At 40.9% G+C, this 23,222-nt stretch overlaps 2 protein-coding genes across 3 annotated transcripts in view; one reads left to right on the top strand and one right to left on the bottom strand.

Annotated features, from left to right (window-relative positions):
• The window catches only part of LOC131684253 (furin-like protease 2), a 590,883-nt gene that overhangs the window by 60,438 nt on the left and 507,223 nt on the right, over positions 1–23,222 (bottom strand). For both annotated transcript variants that reach the window (XM_058966945.1, XM_058966946.1), the window contains exon 9: positions 2,866–3,022. In XM_058966945.1, the coding sequence (XP_058822928.1) occupies positions 2,866–3,022 (157 nt within the window). The remainder of the gene's footprint in view (positions 1–2,865; positions 3,023–23,222) is intronic.
• On the top strand, positions 6,239–7,760 carry LOC131684255 (pancreatic triacylglycerol lipase-like). Its single transcript, XM_058966949.1, has 4 exons — positions 6,239–6,489; positions 6,552–6,946; positions 7,009–7,348; positions 7,406–7,760. The coding sequence occupies exons 1-4, from the start codon at positions 6,386–6,388 to the stop codon at positions 7,482–7,484; spliced, it is 918 nt and encodes a 305-aa protein (XP_058822932.1). The 5' UTR covers positions 6,239–6,385; the 3' UTR covers positions 7,485–7,760.

Here is a 23,222-nt window from a genome sequence, read left to right as displayed (position 1 = left end):
AAACAACAGTGGACGGTCTCCCACTTTATGTTGGTAGAGATCACTCAGAATTGTACGCGAGTAGGTCCTATAAGTACTTTTTGAATGTCGGATCGCCTTATTTTTTCTGAATTTATGCAACGTTAGAAACGCAAATGAAAAACTTTATAAATGCTGAAAACGCGGTTATTGGCACTGGTTTGTCGACGAATTAATGAGAGAAATAATGGTTCATCTGGTGGCTAGGTCCTACGTTGTGCATACTATTCAACCGTTGATCGGAATACACGGAACCAAAAATACTTTTACCGCGACAACAGCATTGCATATAGATCACTCACTCAAACAATTGATGCTTCGCGATGACATGACAATAATTAATGATTGCTCTTTGAACACACAAATTTATGACAGCTAAGCATTGTTGTGCGCATGTCACTGTAGGGTTCGTTAGATGATGACAGCTGTGCATCGCTTCTATGCTAATTATTATGACAGTAGTGGTGAGGGTGATCATAAAAGAGGCTGTGTTGCATACATTCTCACCACAAAACAGATGGTTTTATATGTACCCATCAACGACCATGTGCATATCGTTACAGTTCCAAGGATGCACTCCATTCGATGGAGCATGGAAAGCACTCCTTGCAGTTGTGGACACTTAGAAAAGAATGGTAATAAAAAAAGGCGAACAGTTAGGCATTAGAAGGTGATATTCATGAAAGATCGCCTAGCTTCAACGATTTTTTCAGTATTTCGTGGAACAATGGATGTTTAGGAATCCCAAAGGCACAAACAAGCCTTGGTTCAAGGGGACGGATAAGGCCCGTGTCTTCATTCGGATGACATCTCAGGTTCAGCCATTATACGTTGGATGAGCATCTCCGGTGTTTTGGGGTCGTGTAGAGCGGTCTCTGAGCTTTTGGTGACGATTATCGCAACATTAAACATGTTGTCTGGTCGTGCACCTAGTGCCCTAGCGCCAGATCTCCGTTAAACAAATCCTTTCGGCCTCGTTCCAGTCCGAGATCCTCGATCTTTATTTTTTTTTAATGTTCGTCAAGCATACGTAGACTACATAGAATGGTATAACAATATTTGCTCATATACTATACATTATTTATACGGTTAAGTTCAAATTTAATTTGTTTTCTGAAGATGGAAAGGTCGATTATTACACAATTTTCATTATAATGACGCATCATTCTATTGAGGTGCTATTTTTAGCATAGTTTGTCCTAAAAAATTGTTCTTGGAATACATTACGAGTTCTTAGTTGACGGCTAGGTACATACAATTTTATTTGCGTATGTAAATGATGTATTTTATAATGATTTTATAATTATTTTATGATGATTTAATTGTGTAAGGGCCTTCAAAATTATAGCTAAAGCGTTTATTAAAGCCCTGCATACTATTTGCTTTATTTATTATTGTATTAAAATGTTCCACAAATGTTAGCTTGGAGTCTACGATTACGCATAAGTCTCGCTCAATTTTGCATTTTTCTACAAGTTTGTTTCCTAAGTGTATGTCTGGTAATATTTGAAGTTTTTCTGCTGAAGGTTATTGAGTTACATTTCTTTACGTTAAGTTGGAGTAGACTTTTGAACTTTGGGTACATTCAATAGCATATCCTTGAGTTTCAGCTCCGTGCACAAAAGTTCATCTATGTATTGAGAGACAAAAATTCGGATGGGCAATTGCATTACTGCAGAGCAGTTGCATATCAAATGATACGAAACTCTATAATCGGATTCACAAAGATCACACGAATAATACTCAGCACTCTGAATAGTAACCATGTGATAATTGCGTGTTCACTGTCCAGTCAGTGCCCTGTTTAGAATACTACAACTGTGCTTGGAAAAATGCAGCAAATCATTTGACATGTTCGGACTCCCATCCGGCAGAAAAGCTTTCCTTTGACCGCAAGTTTGCAAGCTACGCCAATGGTTGGCAAGTTCGGATGCAGCCCACGAGCAAATCGTGTGGTTTATTCAACTTATCGACAGTATAGTAGAACTAGTCCTGGACCAACGAAGTAAGTCGCAGCGTCAGCTCTAGCCAATTCGTACACCAACTCATTTCCAGAAATTGTGAAATGACCGGGTACCCATAAAAGGTAGACAGCATTTGAAAAACTAAGTTCTTCACTTTGAGTTCGACTTGCGATTACTAATGTCTTCCAGTGAAGTGCTTTTAGGGCGGCCTAACCGCAAGATCCCTGTATAAGTGCCGATTGTACGACACACAGAATTTCTGCTTGGAGCTACTTCATCACTTAAAGGTAACTAAAACTAATTAACTGGTAGATAAGAGGACAAAATTCTATAAGAAATTTTCTTACCTTCCGGAACTATTCGATTAAAAATGCAAAGTATACTTTTTGAGTTAGAGGTATTTTAATACAAATAAGTTAGTTACATAGAAGGTTCAATAACTCAGTAACTATTGAGATTTGATGGTATGTGTTTAAAAAATAAAAAATCAGTAATTTAAGGATGGAAAAAATCTCTGCTTGATTCGTTGATCGGGCTTTTGTCCTCAAAGAAAACAGTATTTAAGTGGATTTAAATTACAATGCTTCAGAATAGGTCTCCTCATACTCTTCGAAGATTGTGGTACAGTTTGAAGTAAAAGATAAACAAGTTTACACTATAATCAAATAAATGGTTAGACAGGGAATAAAACGGAAGCCTTTGTCGAAGATCAAAGTCAAAATTGATAAATTACATATTTAACATCAAATCCACATGAAAGGGTTCTTATTACGTACAGCTTCATTCCCAACAAAGTACAGAGATCCTAAAATCAGTTTCTGTAACTAAGATCCTGAGCACCTTCCTGTACCGCTTCATAAACAAAACTGTATTCAACACTTACTTGTAATCCTCCGTCTCGTAAGTATTCTTGGGGCAAGCCGAGTAGCACTTGTGTTCATGCATAACTAAATGATGATCACAGCTGGTACAGTAGTCGGGCCGGTCCTGGCAGGATGCACAATTGGCCTCACACGGAACACACGTTCGGTTGTCGTAGTCTAGTGGAGAGGGGGAGAAAGTAAAAAAAGGCCAAACAGGAAGAAATTAGAATCCGGAATTGTAGCCGAGCTAAAGCTGCTGGAATTAATTTGAACAGATTCTCAGCATCAATTTTGAACTTTGCACACACAGACACAGACACGCATACAAACACAAACGTACAGGCCGCACTTCGTGTACTAGTGAGTGGTTCCTTGATAGTAGGTACTTTTTTGTGGCTACCTTCAGTACTCCAGCAATGGGGTATGAGCATCGTTTATGGAACGTCTTTTCAAGTCCTTGTGTTTGCTACCCTTGAGTGCATCTTACGCTTGAATTGAGGACTTGATGAAATTTTACTTCTTTGCACTTCTCGTACGCACACGATGACAGCTTGCGGAGTCTTGCTGTGAACAATGGGCCGGTATGGTCTGAAATTAAACTCGGCAGCAGCAAAGTGGCATCACTCGAGTTTGATGGAAGTCAATCGCAGCAATTGGATGTAAATTATTAGTGATACTCTTGGCAAAGGAAGAGAGCGCAGCCAGATGCCTTGTTGTTGGTTGATTACTGCTGAATTAGTTATGTGATTTCATGGTTGAACTATGATTAATTACTAGTTGCCGAGAGTTGCAGTATGTCTTATTTGAAATAGGTGAATTAAATGAGTTGTAATTTTACAATCGGTTGCATACGTTCATGTGAAATAACTCTGTATCGAAATATGGTAACTGTGGAACTCGATTTACTGAAACCAACAATTCGTGTTCTTTGTCTTCTGTCTTCTGTCTTCTGTCTTCTGTCTTCTGTCTTCTGTCTTCTGTCTTCTGTCTTCTGTCTTCTGTCTTCTGTCTTCTGTCTTCTGTCTTCTGTCTTCTGTCTTCTGTCTTCTGTCTTCTGTCTTCTGTCTTCTGTCTTCTGTCTTCTGTCTTCTGTCTTCTGTCTTCTGTCTTCTGTCTTCTGTCTTCTGTCTTCTGTCTTCTGTCTCCTGTCTTCTGTCTTCTGTCTTCTGTCTTCTGTCTTCTGTCTTCTGTCTTCTGTCTTCTGTCTTCTGTCTTCTGTCTTCTGTCTTCTGTCTTCTGTCTTCTGTCTTCTGTCTTCTGTCTTCTGTCACTCCTTGTTGGTCAGGAACTTGAGATGAATGAAACACCCGTAGTCGTAGTATTCTTCATTTTAAATGCAAACAAACACCGATTCTTCTCCAATAAGGAATATATCTCAGCCAAGCATTTTAAGCTCAGGGAATAACTTGTAAGTTGTACCTGTATCGCATTAAATACTTAAATGAGTTTTGAAGAACCCGGCATAAAATGTCGCCCAGTTGAACAGAACCTTAAAACTTTTGTTTTTGCTCATGCATATATTTTTTTATTTTCACAAATATTCAATAGTTTTCTCAAAGTCAAATTCGATTTTTTGCAACAGATCTAACACATTCCATTTGAAAGGTTATTTACTCTTTACTCTTTTCTCTTTACTCTTTACTCTTTACTCTTTACTCCTTTACTCCTTTACTCCTTTACTTCTTTACTCCTTTACTCCTTTACTCCTTTACTCCTTTACTCCTTCACTCCTTTACTCCTTTACTCCTTTACTCCTTTACTCCTTTACTTCTTTACTCCTTTACTCCTTTACTCCTTCACTCCTTTACTCCTTTACTCCTTTACTCCTTTACTCCTTTACTCCTTTACTCCTTTACTCCTTTACTCCTTTACTCCTTTACTCCTTTACTCCTTTACTCCTTTACTCCTTTACTCCTTTACTCTTTTACTCTTTTACTCTTTTACTCCTTTACTCCTTTACTCCTTTACTCCTTTACTCCTTCACTCCTTTACTCCTTTACTCCTTTACTCCTTTACTCTTTTACTCCTTTACTCCTTTACTCCTTTACTCCTTTACTCCTTTACTCCTTTACTCCTTTACTCCTTTACTCCTTTACTCCTTTACTCCTTTACTCCTTTACTCCTTTACTCCTTTACTCCTTTACTCCTTTACTCCTTTACTCCTTTACTCCTTTACTCCTTTACTCCTTTACTCCTTTACTCCTTTACTCCTTTACTCTTTTACTCTTTTACTCCTTTACTCCTTTACTCCTTCACTCCTTTACTCCTTTACTCCTTTACTCCTTTACTCTTTTACTCCTTTACTCCTTTACTCCTTTACTCCTTTACTCCTTTACTCCTCTACTCCTTTACTCCTTTACTCCTTTACTCCTTTACTCCTTTACTCCTTAACTCCTTTACTCCTTTACTCCTTTACTCCTTTACTCCTTTACTCCTTTACTCCTTTACTCCTTTACTCCTTTACTCCTTTACTCCTTTACTCCTTTACTCCTTTACTCCTTTACTCCTTTACTCCTTTACTCCTTTACTCCTTTACTCCTTTACTCCTTTACTCCTTTACTCCTTTACTCCTTTACTCCTTTACTCCTTTACTCCTTTACTCCTTTACTCCTTTACTCCTTTACTCCTTTACGCCTTTACGCCTTTACTCCTTTACTCCTTTGTTCCTTTACTCCTTTTTTCCTTACTCTCTTACTCCTTTACCCCTTTACTCCTTCACTCCTCTAATTCTTTATTCCTTTACTTCTTTACTCCTTTACTGATTCACTTCTTTACTCATTACTTTTTTGCTGGTTTACTCTTTACTATTTATTTCTTTATTTTTCAATTGCACTGTTTACTTCATTATTAATTCGGAGTTGTTAGTAATAATTATTTCATCAAACGCATGAGAAGGCACAAAAACAGGCATAGCTCTCACTGAATGTGCACAGGTAAACAAGCGTACCAGCAGGTACAGTCAAGCCACGATTTTGGTTGACCTTTTATACCTTTCCACCAGATCTATTAAAATTAGCCAAATTTATTATTTTTACAGTACCGAAAGATTTCAATTTACTGAAATTCACTACTAAAATCAGGTCATCACTGTACTTCAAAGCCAACCGACTGAAACTCAAAGCTCTATTTTCGAAGCTGCCCGGGTTCCAAAAATAATCAAGATGATTCATTTACTTTATTTATTAATCATCCGCCTTTCGGTTGCCGTTTTCGAACCTACTTGCGATCTCACCGCGCGCGCTGCTGCCGCGAACCCTGCTTAAAACGCAATGCGTGAAAGTACTGTCAATTGGGCAATTCATTTGCCAGCCCATATCTCGCAAGCTCTAGATAAGCGATCTCGTTATTTGTTGAATATTAAAAAAAGTACGATCGCTTGTTGTGTTGCGCTGAAAACTTGGAGCTTGCTTTTGGAGCAGTAAGGTCCCCAAATCGGTGACATTAAATTGCCAGTCTTTACGCATCGCCCAGCGGAAGAGGACATATTTTTGCCGGCTTTATCGAGATAGCTTCATACATTCAAGTAGAATATCATCAAAGATGAATCTTGTTCTATACAAACTATTGATCCTAGTCGTACTCTGTGAAGCTGCGATTGCCGCTGACGTGATTACTGGCACTGTTTACTTTACCGTGTTTAACCGGTTCGTATGGCTTCATTTTCGGATTGCACTTCCTGGATTTCTTTTTCAATTTTTCATTCAAGGCAAGAAAAAAATTGGGTCAAACTAACCGACAACAACAGCGATTTCGAAGCAAATGGGTGCAGCCCCAAGGAACCGTTTGCCATTATAGTTCATGGTTGGCGCGAGGGGTCCTACACGGAGTGGATCACAGATATGAAGAGCAACATGACGACCTATCGGAGCGGGTGTGTCATGTTTATGAGTTACGCTAACGACAACCGAAACATAGACTATTTCGGTGAATTGCTGCCATACTTCAGCTACTTGGCTAATAATTTGACCGATCACCTGAGGAGACTGGAATCGATGGGATTTGATCCAGCAGCCGGATTCATTTTCGGCTTTAGCTTCGGAGCCCAACTTGCATTCGAGGCTGGGAGAAGATTCGGGTTTAAGAAACTTGCACGGATTGATGGTTCTTATGAGACTTGGGGCGGAGAAGGGTTTTTGGGTTGTTAAATTGATATCTCGTTTTAGCATGTGAACCAGCGGGACCGGGATTCGACGGTGACAGCGATTATTCACTGTTGGATCCGAAACAGGCAGCGAAAGGGGTACAATGTATTCATACCAGTTCAAATCTTGGAACCCATCGGCGATCTTGTCAGACCAACTGGAATATGGGCAAGTGCGGAAAGGAGCAGGTGGCCGCAGGACCATTTCCGAAAGGCTCGCATGGATTGTGTCCATTTTTTTACAACAGTGCTTTCACTCACAACTTTTATGCAGTCCCGATGCCGAAGGGTTGTACTTCCAGCCGTTATACCGGATGCTGGCCACGTGGATATAAGATGGGCTATTTTAGCGATATGAACAGGTTGGTGGTTTAATAGAAGTGGGGTTGAACTTTGATTAGCTTTGATTTTATTTGCAGTGACATTCAAGGGGAGTTCTTTTCGCCGACTACAAAATTCTATCCGTACAACGATGACACTGTGCTGAATGAAATCTAATTGGTTGGATGGTATGAGTTTGAAAAGTAGAGATTACAAAGGAGAAATATTTACTTAGCACTGCAAGAATGCCATTGAGTAAAATAGATTTTAGGAGATAATTGTAGGCACAATGCTAGTTAATGGGCTCCCTGGAAATGTTTTAGCCTTAGTTTGAAAGTCAGTCTTAATTTGACTATAATGAAATATATTTATTTTTATTTGTTGCATATTGTCACACAAAATACATCATGAATTTTAAATAAAATTCTTTTTCAGTAACGACAGTAATGACTACACATGTTGCTAACCTTAAAACGTTTTCCAGTCGCCTGATGCAATATTTTGAAAAGTTCCTAAAATATGTATATAGATTTGAGCAAGCTTTGATTGGTATGCTTGCCGATTACATACGTTCTGCGGCTTCATGATATAAAGCTATTCCGAATATCAAAAATTTCCCAGTCGGACTTAAACCTTCGTTCGATGCGGTCAAAAAACTTTATTGCTCTTGGGTTACCTAGAGTTTTGCTACTGCAACACTCTTTCTTAAGTCTACCTATATTGTTTCGCCGATCAGCCTTTCTTAAGACTATCTACATTTTCTACAAAATGCTAGGGTTCGCAGTACCGACCCTTTTTGGCGAGAACCGGTACTACGGTACTGAAGCCCTCAGTACCGGTAAAGTACGGGTACTCGAATATTTTTTTAAAAAATTCGAAAAAAGTTTCAAAGTGAAATTGTATGCTCAAAGTTGTGACCTTATTCTCAGATGATTGATTTGTGCTGATCATGTTTATTGTTTTTAATTACTTCGGAAGGGCACCTAAACCGGCTATAAAACACAACAGACGTTAACCTGTCAAATGCCAACGGATAGAGCTACCCGAACTTGACCGAATTGACCTATGACTTGCCCGTTCGGAAAAGCCTGGGTTGTTCAGGTACGAGTACTAGGAAAGGAGCGCTGAAGACAACCAACCATCGAGGTGTACAGACGTAGGAGAGGCTATTAAAACCAATAGAAACGTGAAGTAAGACAGTTATGAAGAATAAAAATAGATAGCGAGGTGCAAGTGCGGATTTATACGAAATTGTACACAAAGACAGAAGACACGCACAAATCGAACACGTGAACATTGTACAATAGAACAAAAGATTCCCCTTCAAACGAAGGTGTTCCCCCAGGACCAAAACTGGCACCGCCACCCCGCGGAACGCAGTCGACCCCGCTCGTGTCGACGAACAGTACAGTGCACCGTTACCGCACGATAAGTCTGGTGAATTCCAGATCTGCACCACCGCCAGTGTCACCGTCTGGCGCTCGGAGAATCAACCACTGAATCGATCAAATCGACCACGTATTTCCCGCCGCCTGCCGGTAAGCCAGAATCGGCGTATTCACCGCGACTAGTAACGCTACCTACCAGTCAACACACAACTAACGCATGTGCCGACAAGTGCCGCACGTGTCAGCAGACACATAAGTCATCCATCGTCAGCAGCGTGGACAGCAAGAATTCGGATGAGGATGTAAGGAATAATAAATCTAAGATGTGAATTAGTGTATATTTTTATGCTACGATTCCTGATGAGACGAAAGTCAACGGTGGTGAGATGGAAGTTGTACACGCTCGTTCCTAGGTCGGTTTCGCGATTTAGTCCCCTGTAGGTTAATGGTGGAACGCCCTAGAGATACCACCCTAGCCGATAGTTGCTCTTTCCCTTGTTATTTTGGTTGGTCGAAGTTAGTTTCTGTTGGGTTCACCAGCTTTGGCGTTTGACGGACTCGCCCTGAGGTCTTCTAGCCGGACCGGGATTTTCAGAAAAACGTGCTTCTTGACGGCAGCTTCTTTGATGTTGCCTGGCGCTTAAGTCAAGGTTGTAATATCAAACTATCCCTTAAATTCCCGCCCGTTACAAACTGCTAAGCGGTGCAAGTTTTGTCGACTTCAACAGATGGTAAATGTAAGAAACCCCATTGACAACAGTAAATCAAAGCGAGAATGGCAGTAAATCCGAACAGGTTGCTCGCATTTCCGCTCTTATTTTTCTGTAAATTGGTTTCGACCTGCATCCTTGCTTTCCTGTAAACTATGAAGTTTTGCTGAATTTTCCGATCACCAATAATTACAAATCACCCCATTTGAAGCAGTTGACAAAATCTAAAATTGTTAGCTACCAGATCGCTGTTCGTTCTTTTATAAATGAAGGTTTAAGAGCAAACCAAATACAGACATAACTTTAGACCATAGTTTTATTACGCACCACCCAGTGAATAATATAAACCAATCAGAATATCGCTAATAAAAATGCATAGCAAATTTTTACGTCTCTCACGCTAGATGTGAACATTTTGAAATTTTATTTCAAGATCGATAAAATTCAATTTCGACTTCTAGAATTATTATGATGATGGCCTCAGCTCATTCCCCCACTAAGGTCAATGATTTATCTAGAAGGTAATTAATATAACTAAAAGTCATCTTGCAGACCGATATTTTGAAACAGATCCCCCTAGAGAGCCCACATATTTTTCATTAAAAAATTGTATTACCGAAAATACCGGTACTGGCTTTTGTTCAGTACCGGTATTACGGTACCAAAAATGGGTCGGTATTCCCGGGATTTTCGGTACCGGTATTACCGGTACCACAACCCTAACAAAATCCGCCTTTTTAAAGACTCAATCGTTTTTAAGAATAATTCAGCCTAGGGAAATATTTAATTCTTCCCAAAGTCTGGGTCCTCCCAGAAAGGTCGTGTGCCAAATATTAAAAAAACGAAAAAGAGTAACATCTCCATCCAAAATTCCAATCGATTGTAGCAATTCATTCGATGTTTTATCTGAATGTGAAGCAGAAGAAATTTATAAATTTCCTCTCATTGTTTATAATGCCAAGGAGAAGAAATAGCAATCTCCTCCGTCCAGAATAGTGATGACATCAGAGCCTTTCAAAGTGAGCTTTGGATGTTCCTTCCGGACGTGATAGCCTCTTTTCAGATTGGCCGCAGAGGAGAATGCCGCGTTACAGCGGAACGGCTGCTCCTGTATCTCACGGATAAGTTATATACATTTTATTCATATGATTTCAAGGCTGCCTTAAAAGGATTGCTGCAAGGTCAAAGCTTGGACGAAATATCCATCGAATTGAAAAAAATACTTTGACTTTATCCTTCACAATTTATTGTTATGAAGAGAAAGGGTAGCGGCACTAATACGCCAGTGCGCTCCAGGATCTTTATTTAATTCTATTTAACCGTAGTTAGGGTTATAATCTGAAATTATTACAAAAAGTGCGTTTTTTGCTCCATGTACGGCTAAAGTGGGAACATGAAAGACGACACAGGGGCAGAATCAAAAATCTATCCCACTATCGTAAATGCCAAGGCTTTGGGAATGGCACAAAAAATTATGATTTGAATTCCAAATGTATGACTTTTGGTGATATTTCGCACACAAACGACGTTTGTCCGATGGAAGAAACCACAGAAAGTTTCAAATGCGGTAATTGTAGTGGCAACCATAAATCGAATTTCGAGAAAAAAATATAGATTCCCAAATAAATCAACAGAAGCAACAAATAGGAAATTGATCTACTGCTTCAGACGTGCTATTCCGCTTCAAAATAGAAATGCAACTTCTCTACCTATACAAGGATCTTCAATTTCCGTCACACCATCCTACAATGGTGCGTCATGGTATGCTTCAGTGGCAGCCAATACGGCTAAAAGAACGATGATACTTGAATTTCATCTCCATACAGCGCTTTCTTTGCCCTCAACCCATGTAGCATTACGGACGAAAAATTGCGATTTTTTTTTATTTTTTGCAACAATAAATTTTTCAACTGATGACTGCACTGCTAAAACTTGTTTGAAGCTTTTCAAACTGGGTAAGAATTTGCGAGCAGAACAGCGCTTAGTACTTGGTGGCATAATAGAGAATGGCACCGACACATGAACCACGAGATGTATCAACTGTACAAATATACTGACATCACCTTTTGATTCTTAGAAAATATATTGAAAATATATTCAAAATATATTGATAGTTTCCAGGTCAATATTATACTAAAGCAAGAATAGATGACCTTGTGATGTTATCAATTTTTATGGTGTTTACTAAAATTGTTCTTGCAATACCCTAAAGGAACGGAACGAATCTTTCAAGTTAAAAATTTGAACGAATCGTTTTCGAAAAGTCGTCTAGCAAACAAAAAAATGATTTGAGTTTTTCGAATTCTCCTAAAATTTTTGAGTTCATCCTTTTTTATTCCTACACTATAGCATTTTCCTGATTTTTTGACGGTGTCATAATGAATAGTTGATTGCAATATAAACTGAAATGTTAGATTTTATGTTATTTCCGATGTGTGCAGTAAATTAATGAATGTTCCTTAAATTTTACTATCACTTCAACGCTACTCTATTACTTCTGCAACAATGTTGCGCCATTTTCAGTAATAATTTTTAGGAGGAAATGAGTTATGAAACTGTATGGAGAAGAATCTTGTTGTGAATACAGATCTCCGTCCTTTCTTACCAGTTTTGTTTTTTATAAAAGCAAAATTATCATAGCGTGTTCATTACCCATGATATTAAAACAGTAACACATTCGTCCCAAAAAAGGTCCTATAGTTTCGACGTAGGACTTTGTTTTCGATGTGGTGGTGCACTTTGAAAATTCTACAAAAATGGTATATAAAGAAAAATGATCAGGTTTTAAACGCCTATAATTCAGCTATCTCACGATAAATTTTAATTTTTGTGCACATATCGCTCAGAAATACTTCTAAGAACAGATTTCAATTGATAAACCCAAAAAATTTTGATATCATTACATTAAAAATTTAACTAATGTATAACAAAGTCAAAATACCACGAATTTGCACCACAGAAGGTAGCGCTTCCTAAGTCTGACACGACAGATTTATGTACCTAGCGCACAATGCTTTTGTGAATGTCGTCATCATCGACTATTTAAAGAACGGATTTTGCCGGACAAGCTCAGTTGCCTGTTGAACGGTATAGTATTGCTGATTGAAAAGTCCGTCACAATGGCTGTGGACATAGCGTCAGGGTTATCATATTGACAGATTTCTCTGTCATGTCATATGGCAGATTTTTGGCATTTTGATGAAAATTTCACAGATTTCCGCAGATTGTTAGGAATATTGTGATTTTTCACAGATTTTTTGGAAATTTATCACAGATTTTTTTTTGTTTTAGTCATCATAGATGGTAAAAACATTTTTTGACAGAAACACTGATTTCAATGTAGCATCCCTACATAGCGTCGTGGTATTAGTGGTCTTTTTCGCTCCACCCATCCTCGTCAGCGTTGATTCTTTTTGCTTTGTGCGTATCTGCCATTCGTGTACGGACATGTGTGTAAGTACTCAGCTGTTTGATTCGAGCATTGTACAACTGAATACCGTTCGCTTAGGTTCAATGTTTAAGGCGAATGGTAGATAGGTATGTATATCCAATCTGTTAGCGGTTGCATACGCAGCCTGCATGATAACAATCTGTGCTTTCGTTGCACAAAGACGAAAACTTTCTTAGGCTGTTCGCAATGCTGTGATGTAAATTTGTTTCAAAATGACAAGCCGTTGGAAAATTTGGATCTGCCAAAATCAGTCGTCCCAAATGAACATCGTCATAATATTCGCTATGGTTCTGTGCTCATAGTGAACCCAAATTTTGTTTACGAACTCGAACACGCTATTTCGTACCAAAACACGTGCACATGTTCGCCTGTACAACCGAACCCCATGTACATACACTGCGTGCGTACACACAGGTTCGCTATCGTTGACTCTTTTTGACTTGTGCGACTCGTTCTAGTGTATGCGCCCGATGTACGTACATGGATGTTTGAACTAGAGTGTGTGCATCGATCGTTTGGGTTCGATGTTTGAGGTGAACCTGTGCATCTAGACGAAGCATGTTTGAGTTTGAACCCGTGCACAAAATTTTGTACACAGGTACACACTTGTCGATGTGCATGGGAAGTCTGGTCAAAATACATCTAGATCACGGTGTTCCCAATGCCATCTGTTCTAAATATTGTTTATTCGATTTTGTTAGTGTTTATCACTTATGTGACAGATATTGTTTTTTTGCTGTCAGTCGTCACACACACTATTGAAAAATATTTAAAACAGTGTTCTATTCGTGTTTTAAATTGTGGAAAGTTTTGAAACAGAATAGTCGAACTGTTCAAAATCTGATTCAAAGAAGTGCTCGAAAAATAGAACTGCATCTCAGCATTGCGATCGATCTGTTTCAGTCGATGATGTTAAATAGAACAGCCCATATAAAATATATCAGCGTTGGGAACAGCCTTAGCAATAAATTTACGCAAATCGATGGAAACCACAACGAAAGTTTATTATTTACTTTCGATCAATTCATTGATTTCACGTGACTCATTTCCATTCAGCCTATCTTACTTTGATCCCGTTAATATGTATATACTACAAAGCCTATTTATGAAAGAATACACTGCCACTCAAAAAACCGTTGTAAGAACCCATCTAAGTCCATATATAAAATTGTTTTCGATTCATGTATAGTATTACATAGCTTCGACATATGATTAAGACCACTGCATTCACTACATTTGTATGCGTACTTTAGGAAAGCTAGGGTAAATGATCTTGAGTGGAAAAATTTGTAGTTTTTTTCTGCAGTATCGTCGACACATAGGGTAATACGTCTAATATGCCCCCCTTTAGCAAAAATAACTATATTTCAACGTTGGGCACCATGATCTCCGCAGCAACTAGTGTAATTTATTGCTATATTAATTAGAAAAGACTTCCTACTTATTTAAAGCTCATAATTTGCTCAATAGTTACTTTGCGGTTGGGATAATAATGGGGCATACCATCCAGAGCTTGGTGGGGCGTTTTGTCCGGTGATGAGCTATTGTGAAAACATGAATAATTCTACAAGAACACATAGTTTCCAACCATTTCAAAACCTTAGATAAGAATTTTTGTATTCTATTAAGTTGCTCGAAAGAGTTTTACTAACTCTGAGTCTTCCCAATTAGTTGAAACGCTTATAGAAAAATAGTGGGAACTTACATCGAAATGAACTTTTTCGCATGTTTTGAGAAATTTTAAAAATGTCAAACTAACTTAGTACGTTGATTTCATGAAATTATACTGTTATCAGTCACTTCAGTTCAGTTATTCAGTGCACTTCAAATAATTCTGGGGTCCTAGGAATAGAAGTGGAGCATTTTGCCCCGGTGGAGCGTATTATATCCTTTTACCCTATCTCGTTTTCGGCTTAAAATTAGAAAAAATATTTTAACAATACGTATAAGATGACAGGTAACGGAATTGTCAAGCCTTCCGAAAAATCTTATCGGTCGCTTTTACCGGTGCTGCAAAGAATTTTTAGCGTGGCTGAAAGTGGATGTGTTGGCGCTCGATGTTTTGCCTTTCTCATATAGAAAGGTTATGCAATCACTCTGCAAAACGTCAACCTAATCCCGGCCAAATTTTTTTTTTCGACTCGCATAAGGGTTCTGGATTTTAACAGGGGCGTAGTTGATGGTTTACGGAGAGGGGTTACACCCCCCTCTACTGTTCATTCCCCTCCTTTAAAAATCTCTTTAAATCACCCCTCAGACCACCACCCCATCCAGCCCTCATACCCCTCCCTTTCAACCCCATCATCTTTAAACCACCACTGTATCACAAAGCATACCAATTTAAGCTGGGGAGTCGTTCGTTGATGGGACTTTCGCCCTCCTCACATACCCACCCCCGCATGACAAAATGAGTTAGCAAGCAGATAACATTGATCTAATGCTGATTAGGCTAATGGAGTATGATATTTTTTTGTTTCAAGTGTTTCACCGTCGTAACGTAGCTCATCAAGTTCGTGGCTGGCATGCCATTGTATATAAGTGCAAAGTGTACTAAGAATATAATGGACATTTCCACAATTATGTTGAACATAAAAAAGCCTCCGTGCCATAGTTTAGAGAAATGAGAAAGGCACAATTGCACCGCTAGGTGGATTAAAACAGGTTTTTTTTCATATTGTTCGCCGGTATCGCACTGAATTTTATAACAGCCCAAATTTTAGGTGCCCTATTTTTTGTATTGGCCATGGAGAAGTTTGAAGTCATGTCGGATTTGTCTGAATTGGACATTCAAGACTACAAGTAAGTACTAGTCTTTACGTTTTGAACGAATATCAGAATGATATAGTTGGTACGGCACCGCATGAAGGAATATTGGCGTCCGTGCACGCCGCACGGATCATTTTTAAATATTTGTTTCATGTTGGGTATGACGACCACAGTAGGGTGGGGAAAGATGGACATATTTCTTACGCCAATACAAAGTAGATTGTCGTCAAACTGCATACCTTTGAGATATTTTTTGTTATAGCTACATTGTGATGTACTGACAGAAAACAAAATTTATTGGTCGAGAAGCGTCTCACTCTGCCCTTATCCTGGGTCCATCTTTACCAATGCTGCATGTTCATCTTACCCACCCCAGGTGTCCATTTTTCTCATACCACTTTCGAAATGACGATTTCGGGCCACTTTTGAAAAACCATTCTAAATATTTGAAATTTTATTAGTATAAGTTCTTATGTTGATGCAACATGATCTCAAATCACGGTTTACGAGCGATTTGCGTGCAAAACATCCATGGATGAGCCTAATTTGCTATTTAACCTTATAGTCAGGCCCAACGAGAGGGGTGGGGAGGTTAGGGGGGGCAACAGCCCCGGGGCCCGGGTCTAGTTTGGGGGCCCTCATTTTCAAATAAAAATAAAATATATGGGTAAAAATAGAAGATAATTTTAAGAAGGTGATACAAACGAAACTATACTTAATTGTAATATCTAATATCTAAAAAAATAGTGGTATATCCGAATTGGAAAAAATATTTGGTATTTGAACTAATTTTGTGAATACTGTAAACTTCTTGATGTTTCTTTAGTTTAAATAAAGATAATAATCATCTCCTCTATAAAAATTTTTACGGTGAGTACAATATTGCCAAATTGAATGCGCAAAAATATAGAAACAAAATATACTTTATTATTATAAAGTACACGTAGAGAATTAGGACCCAATAGAGTCGTGGATTCAAATTAAAGGGTATGGTTTAATCAACAAATAAAATTATTTATGAAAAATGAATAATTATGTTTGCTTCACCAAAAAAAAAAAAAATATCAAATATTAATTTATTTTAAATCGGAAGAATTACTTTATGTGTCCCACATAAAATTGCATCACGGAAAAAACTACAAGAGGCAGCTCTATGGGGTTGCACGAAATGTATACGTAGGACTATATTACTTAATGATATATATTTATTTTACATTTAAGTACATTTAAAGTAATAATAAATCAAGTATATTTCATACGTATAGTTTAAGCACAACCAATCAACATCGAATGTTACATATTGAACCTAACCTTCTTGGTTATTAGGTCATTTCATTTGTAGTATGTGATCGAATCCGATTAAACTTATTTGAGAAGATCTGAAGAACGAAGAGAGCAAACCATGACCGAACTAATATCTGGAACTAAATCCCTATAGCATAAGATCAGATTTTAAAAATTGTAAAAACTTTTCGATTGTGTGTGGTTAAAAACCCGGACCGGTGAAGAACAATCAAATTTTATCATATTTTATGTTTATGCTTTTTAGTTACATTTTGCCATTAATGTAACTTTCTTAAAGTACGCATACAAATATAGCGAATGCAGTGGTCTTAATCATATATCGAAACTATAAATATATAAAAATCGAAAACCATTTTATACATGGACTTAGATGTGATTTTGCAACGTTTTTGCAAGTGGCAGTGTATTAATTCATAAATAGGCTTTGTAGTATGTACCTATTAGCAGAATCAAAATAGGATAGGCTGAGTGGAAATGAATCACGTGAAGTGGAAATAAATCAATGAATTGATCGAACGTAAATAATAAACTTTCGTTGTGCTTTCCATCGATCCGCGTAAATTTGTTGCTAAGAAAGTTTTCGTCTTTCCGCAACGAAAGCACAGATTGCTATCATGCGGGTTACGCATGCAACCGCTAAGAAACAGGGTTGCCACATTGAAATCTGTTTTTCGGTGAAAAATATCTGTGATAACTGAAACAGAAAAAAATCTGTGATAAATTTTCGAAAAATCTGTGAAAAATCACAATGTTTCCAAAAATCTGTGAAATTTTCATCAAAATATCAAATATCTGCCATCTGTGAAAAAGAATTGTGAAAAAATCTGTGACATTACAGAAAAATATGTGAATATGGTAATCCTGATAACATATTACATATACCTACCTATACATTCACCTCAATGGTGTGTTCTATTGCAGCTGCTACGCCCCACCAAGGTGGCCAATAGAACAGTTCTACCAGATGATCGACAGGCTCTCGTCGGACCTCGTGGGCCGGAAACCGGTAGTAATAGCGGGAGACTTCAACGCTTGGGCAGTGGAGTGGGGCAGCCGCTGTACAAATAGCAGGGGTCAAGCGCTAATGGAAGCGTTTGCGAAACTCGATACTGTGCTAGCTAATGATGGCTCCGCTAGTACTTTCCGTAGAAACGGAGTGGAGGCGTGGATTGATTTGACCTTTGCCAGCCCGAGCTGGCTCCAGGCATGGAATGGAGGGTAGACGAAGGCTACACCCATAGCGATCATCTAGCAATCCGCTTTAAGATCAACTATGGTGTGCAGCATCCAAGGGCGGGAGATCCCTGTCAGGTACGCGGGTGGAAGTCCAATCACTTCGACAGCGAAGCTTTCACCGCGGCCCTGGGACTGGAGGCCAACACCGACAGTCTAAGCGGGGATGCGCTGGTAGCTGTTCTATCACGCGCGTGCGACGCCACTATGCCGAGAAAAACACTGCCAAGAAACGGTAGATGCCCGGTATACTGGTGGAGTGCCGAGATTGCAGCTCTACGGTCAGCCTGTCTCAGAGCTAGACGTAGGATGCAAAGAGCTCGCACCGAGGATGCAAGAGAGAACCGCCGTGAAGTGTTTCGAGCTGCGAAATTAGCCCTTAACAAGGCTATTAAAAGCAGCAAGAGAGCGTGTTTCGACAACCTGTGTGAGAGTGCCAACGCGAATCCGTGGGGTGACGCCTACCGGATTGTGATGGCCAAGACCAAAGGGGGCTCCTCACCCCCAGAACGGTCTCCGGACCGGTTGGCAACGATTATCGAAGTACTCTTCCCGTCTCGAGCCACAAGCCCCTGGCCATCTGCACTACGAGACAGTGCGGGCACGGTCGAAATGGTGGCTCCAGTGACGAACGAAGAACTACTCGCAGTGGCTAAATCCCTAGCAATGAACAAAGCTCCAGGGCCGGATGGAGTCCCGAACAACGCTCTCAAGGCAGCGATCATAGCGAACCCGAACATGTTCAGGCTAGCTATGCAGAGATGCCTTGACGAGTGCCGTTTCCCCGATAGATGGAAAAGGCAGAAACTGGTGCTGTTGCCGAAGCCCGGGAAGCCGCCAGGCGACCCATCGGCGTACAGACCAATCTGTCTGATAGACACGACTGGCAAACTGCTTGAGAGGATCATCCTCAACAGGCTCACCCCGTACGCGGAAGGTACGGACGGTCTGTCAAGCAACCAGTTTGGCTTTCGGAAGGGTAAGTCCACAGTGGACGCTCTCAACTCAGTCATAAATACTGCCGAGATAGCGATCCAACGAAAAAGGCGAGGTATTCGATACTGTGCGTTAGTGACACTTGACGTGAAGAACGCATTCAACAGCGCAAGCTGGGATGCCATCGCGCTCTCGTTACACCGGCTTAGCCTACCGGTGGGTCTGTACCGGATCCTGGAAAGTTACTTCCAAAACCGCGTACTGCTATACGAGACCGATGCCGGTCAGAAAAGGGTTCCGATTACCGCCGGAGTCCCGCAGGGCTCGATCCTAGGCCCGGTGCTATGGAACCTCATGTATGACGGGGTTCTGAGACTGAAGTTCCCTCCTGGGGTCAAGATCGTCGGCTTTGCCGACGACGTAACCTTGGAGGTCTACGGGGAGTCAATTCCTGAGGTAGAACTAACCGCAGAACACGCGATTAGCACGGTGGAGGAATGGATGAGCGCGAGAGGCCTGGAGCTCGCTCATCATAAGACGGAGGTAGTTATCGTCAACAACCGCAAGTCGGCACAACATGCAGTTATCCATGTGGGAGAAGTCGCGATCACTTCACAGCGGTGTCTGAAGTCTCTCGGAGTCATTATAGACGACAAGCTGACCTTCGGCAGCCATGTCGACTATACGTGCAAGAGAGCGTCGACTGCTGTTGCGGCACTATCGAGAATGATGTCCAACAGCTCAAAGGTGTGCGCCAGTAGACGTAGGTTACTGGCAGGCGTTGCCGTATCTATCCTCAGGTACGGCGGCCCGTCATGGTCAAGAGCACTGAGGGTAACCAGTTACCTACAGAAACTGGAGAGCACCTACCGCGTGATGTGCCTCAGAGTGATATCTGCCTACCGCACGGTATCACACGATGCATCCTGCGTGATAGCGAGCATGATGCCAGTCGGGCTGGTCATTCGGGAAGATGAGGAGTGCTTTGAGCTACGTGGAACTAGGGGAGCCCGCGAGCGCACCAGGGTGACCTCGGTCGCCAGATGGCAGCGTGAGTGGGACAACTCCTCGAAAGGTAGGTGGACCCACCGGCTGATACCTAGCATATCGAGCTGGGTGGGAAGACCCCATGGGGAAGTTCACTTCCACCTGACACAATTCCTGTCAGGCCATGGCTGTTTCCGTCAGTACCTCCACAGGTTCGGACACGCGGAGGTCCCAGTCTGCCCGGACTGCCCAGGTGTAGATGAAACTGCCGAGCACATACTGTTCGTATGTCATCGGTTCGACGTCGAAAGAAGAGCAATGCTTGACGTCTGTGGCTGGGACACAACCCCGGATACCCTTATTCAGCGGATGTGTCAAACGGTGGAGAAGTGGAACGCAGTCTCGGCTGCTACCATCCAGATTGCCAGTAGGCTACAGGTAATCTGGCGAACCGAGCAACAGACGGCGGGCACGGCTAACTAGTGATTGGTTAGTTGGAGCGAAAAAGGCCAAGCGCAAAATAAGAGAGTGAATGGTCTGTTCATGCCGAGGTAGGGTGGCGCAGCGAATGGCAACCGCGTAAGGGGTAAACCCAGCCACCCCGAAGCAAGACAGAAGAGTGAGTGTATAGGCGTATAAGTGGACTGCCTCATGCCAAGACGGGAGGGTCGTAGCGTAGTATGTTGGAACTAAGCTATCGATGCCTCATGGCGTGGCAGAGGAGTGAAAGGGTGAGCATCCAAGTCAGTCTCACACTGCATGTTAAGGGTGAGCATAAAAGTCAGCCTCACAGGTTGGTAGAGGCTAGCACAAAAGTCAGCCTAGCAAGGAATGAAAAAGGTGAGCACAAAAGTCAGCCTCGCATGGTATGTCAGAAGTGGGGCCTAAGAAAAATGTCCCACATGGGATGCCAGAGGGAGTGACAAAGGTACAATAGAGTGGCACGATTGAGAGTGAATCAGGTGATAGGGTGAGCACCCAAGTCAGCCTCACATGGATGGGTAGGGCGAGCACAAAAGTAAGCCTAGCAAGGAATGAGTAAGGTGAGCACACAAGTCAGCCTCGCATGGAACGTAAAAGGTGAGCACAAAAGTCAGCCTCATGTGGGAGTGTTTGAGAGTGAATCAAAGTGTGATTGAGAGAGCACCCAAGTAAGCCTCATACAGGATGTATGATCGCGTGAGTGAGAGTGAATGAGTACATTCAGTACAGCCATCCCCCCAGAAGTAATACCGAGAGGTAGTTCCTGGGAGGAATGATGGCGGAGCCCAATGGAGTTTAGTCGGTATTAATGGCTGGTCACCATTTGAGTCCGACACGCCCCCAGTGCACCCCGTGTGGTAGATTGGACCCTACCGTTAGCACGTGTACTGGGCTAGGACATAAAGGTCTTCTCCATAGAAAAAAAAAAAAAAAAAAACATTCACCTCAAACATTGAACCCATGTGCACAAAGCAAAATGAGTCAACGCTGATGATGATGGGAGAGCGAAAAAGACAACTAGTACCACGACATTATTTTAACCGTGTTTGCAAATGGAGCTCGAATGTACAAGCGATTTTGTGTACGAATAATTGTGTTCGAGATTTACATAAAAGTGGGCTGGAAACGAGCATAATACAAAAGAAAGCATAGTGTTCGAACGGACAAGCTCAGTCGCGTGTTAAACGACCCTAGGTAGCATACCTCCACTGCCAGTGTAACGGATTTCTAGCTCAGCTACACCGCCTGTCGTTCAACAGGCAACTGAGCTTGTCCGGCCAAATCCGTTCTTTAAATAGTTGATGATGACGTCATTCATAGAAGCGTAGCGCACTAGGTACACAAATCTGTCGTGCTGGACTTGGCAAGCGCTATCTACTGTGTGTAAATGGGCGATATTTGACTAGGTTGTACATTATTTAAATTTTTAATGCAATGTCATCAAAAATCTTTGGGTTTATCTATTGGAATCTATTCTTTGAAGTATTTCGGGGCGATATGTGAAAAAATTAAAAATTTATCGTGATATGTCTGAATAATATGCGTTTAAAATTGGACCATACATTGGACGTTACATACAATTTATGTAGAATTTGCAAAGTGCACCCCCATATCAATAACAAAGACGTAGTCCTACGTCAAAACGCTGTAGAAAATAATCCATTGGGTATTTTCTCTTGAAAATTTGGGTACAAGTAGTTTAGAATGTATTGTTTACACTGTATGTTAATCGCAGTCAGTTTTTTCGAATATTACAAAAAAATGGCGTCACCCGAAAGGAAACGTCGCGAATTGATTCTGTTCAAACACCTGGAAAACCGGAACATCGGAAAACAACTCGGACTCGAGCAGTCAACGGTGAGTTGTGCGATTAAACGTCACTACCAAACTCTGAGCATCGAACGGAAGGAAAAAATGCGGTCAGAATGGATGTTCTATTAGTGATCAGGATGACAAGCGTGTAGTGAAAGCGTTTAAGCGGAATCCCAATGCTTCGGTCTGGGGTGTGGCCAAGAAAATGAATCTGTCCAAGTCTTTCATTCAGAGAGCCAAGGGCCGGGAGGGACGGCATACGTACAAAGTGCAAAAGCTTCAAATCGCGACGATCGGCAAAATACGGTGGGAAACTTTACAGTGTGCACCCACATGTTGACGAAGCCTCATTGCCTCATCATGGATCATGAGACTTACGTCAGGAAGGACTTCCTGCAGCTTTCGGAGCTACCGTTCTTCACCGCCCAGCACTAGTGTACCGGAGGAAGTAAGGAAACAGAAACCGTCAAAATTTGCCAATAAATACATGATTTGGCAAGCGATCATGTGGCAAACGGAGTACGCCGTTTGTGACTAACGGGACTGTAAACGGGAAGATCTACCTCAAGGAGTGTCTGCAGATGCAATTTGATGTGGGTCACCCTTTAAAAACAAAGACAATGTAACAAACAACTCGAATAAATACAACAGATGTTGCCAAAAATCTGTCCTTTTATGCAACGTGTTCTATTTTGCACGATCTACTTAAACGACAACGTAAAAAATTCAAACTGAAAACACCGCCAACTAGCACCCCCCCCCCCCCTCCCCCCTACCACAAAACAATTACGTTGCAACCCTATGTATCTCAGAAAACGTTCATCACAGAAACTTCTTCAAAGGA

Source organism: Topomyia yanbarensis, chromosome 2, assembly GCF_030247195.1.
Source record: "Topomyia yanbarensis strain Yona2022 chromosome 2, ASM3024719v1, whole genome shotgun sequence".
Classification (NCBI taxonomy): domain Eukaryota; kingdom Metazoa; phylum Arthropoda; class Insecta; order Diptera; family Culicidae; genus Topomyia; species Topomyia yanbarensis.
This window is presented reverse-complemented; position numbering and strand designations above follow the sequence as displayed.

What these genes read in the sequence shown, in the direction of transcription:
- LOC131684255 (XM_058966949.1), top strand. Translation starts at nt 6,386, where the DNA reads ATGAATCTTGTTCTATACAAACTATTGATCCTAGTCGTACTCTGTGAA. An exon ending in TACTTTACCGTGTTTAACCG is followed by an intron (nt 6,490 to 6,551) that starts GTTCGTATGGCT and finishes TTTTCATTCAAG; the next exon opens with GCAAGAAAAAAATTGGGTCA. An exon ending in TATTTTAGCGATATGAACAG is followed by an intron (nt 7,349 to 7,405) that starts GTTGGTGGTTTA and finishes TTTTATTTGCAG; the next exon opens with TGACATTCAAGGGGAGTTCT.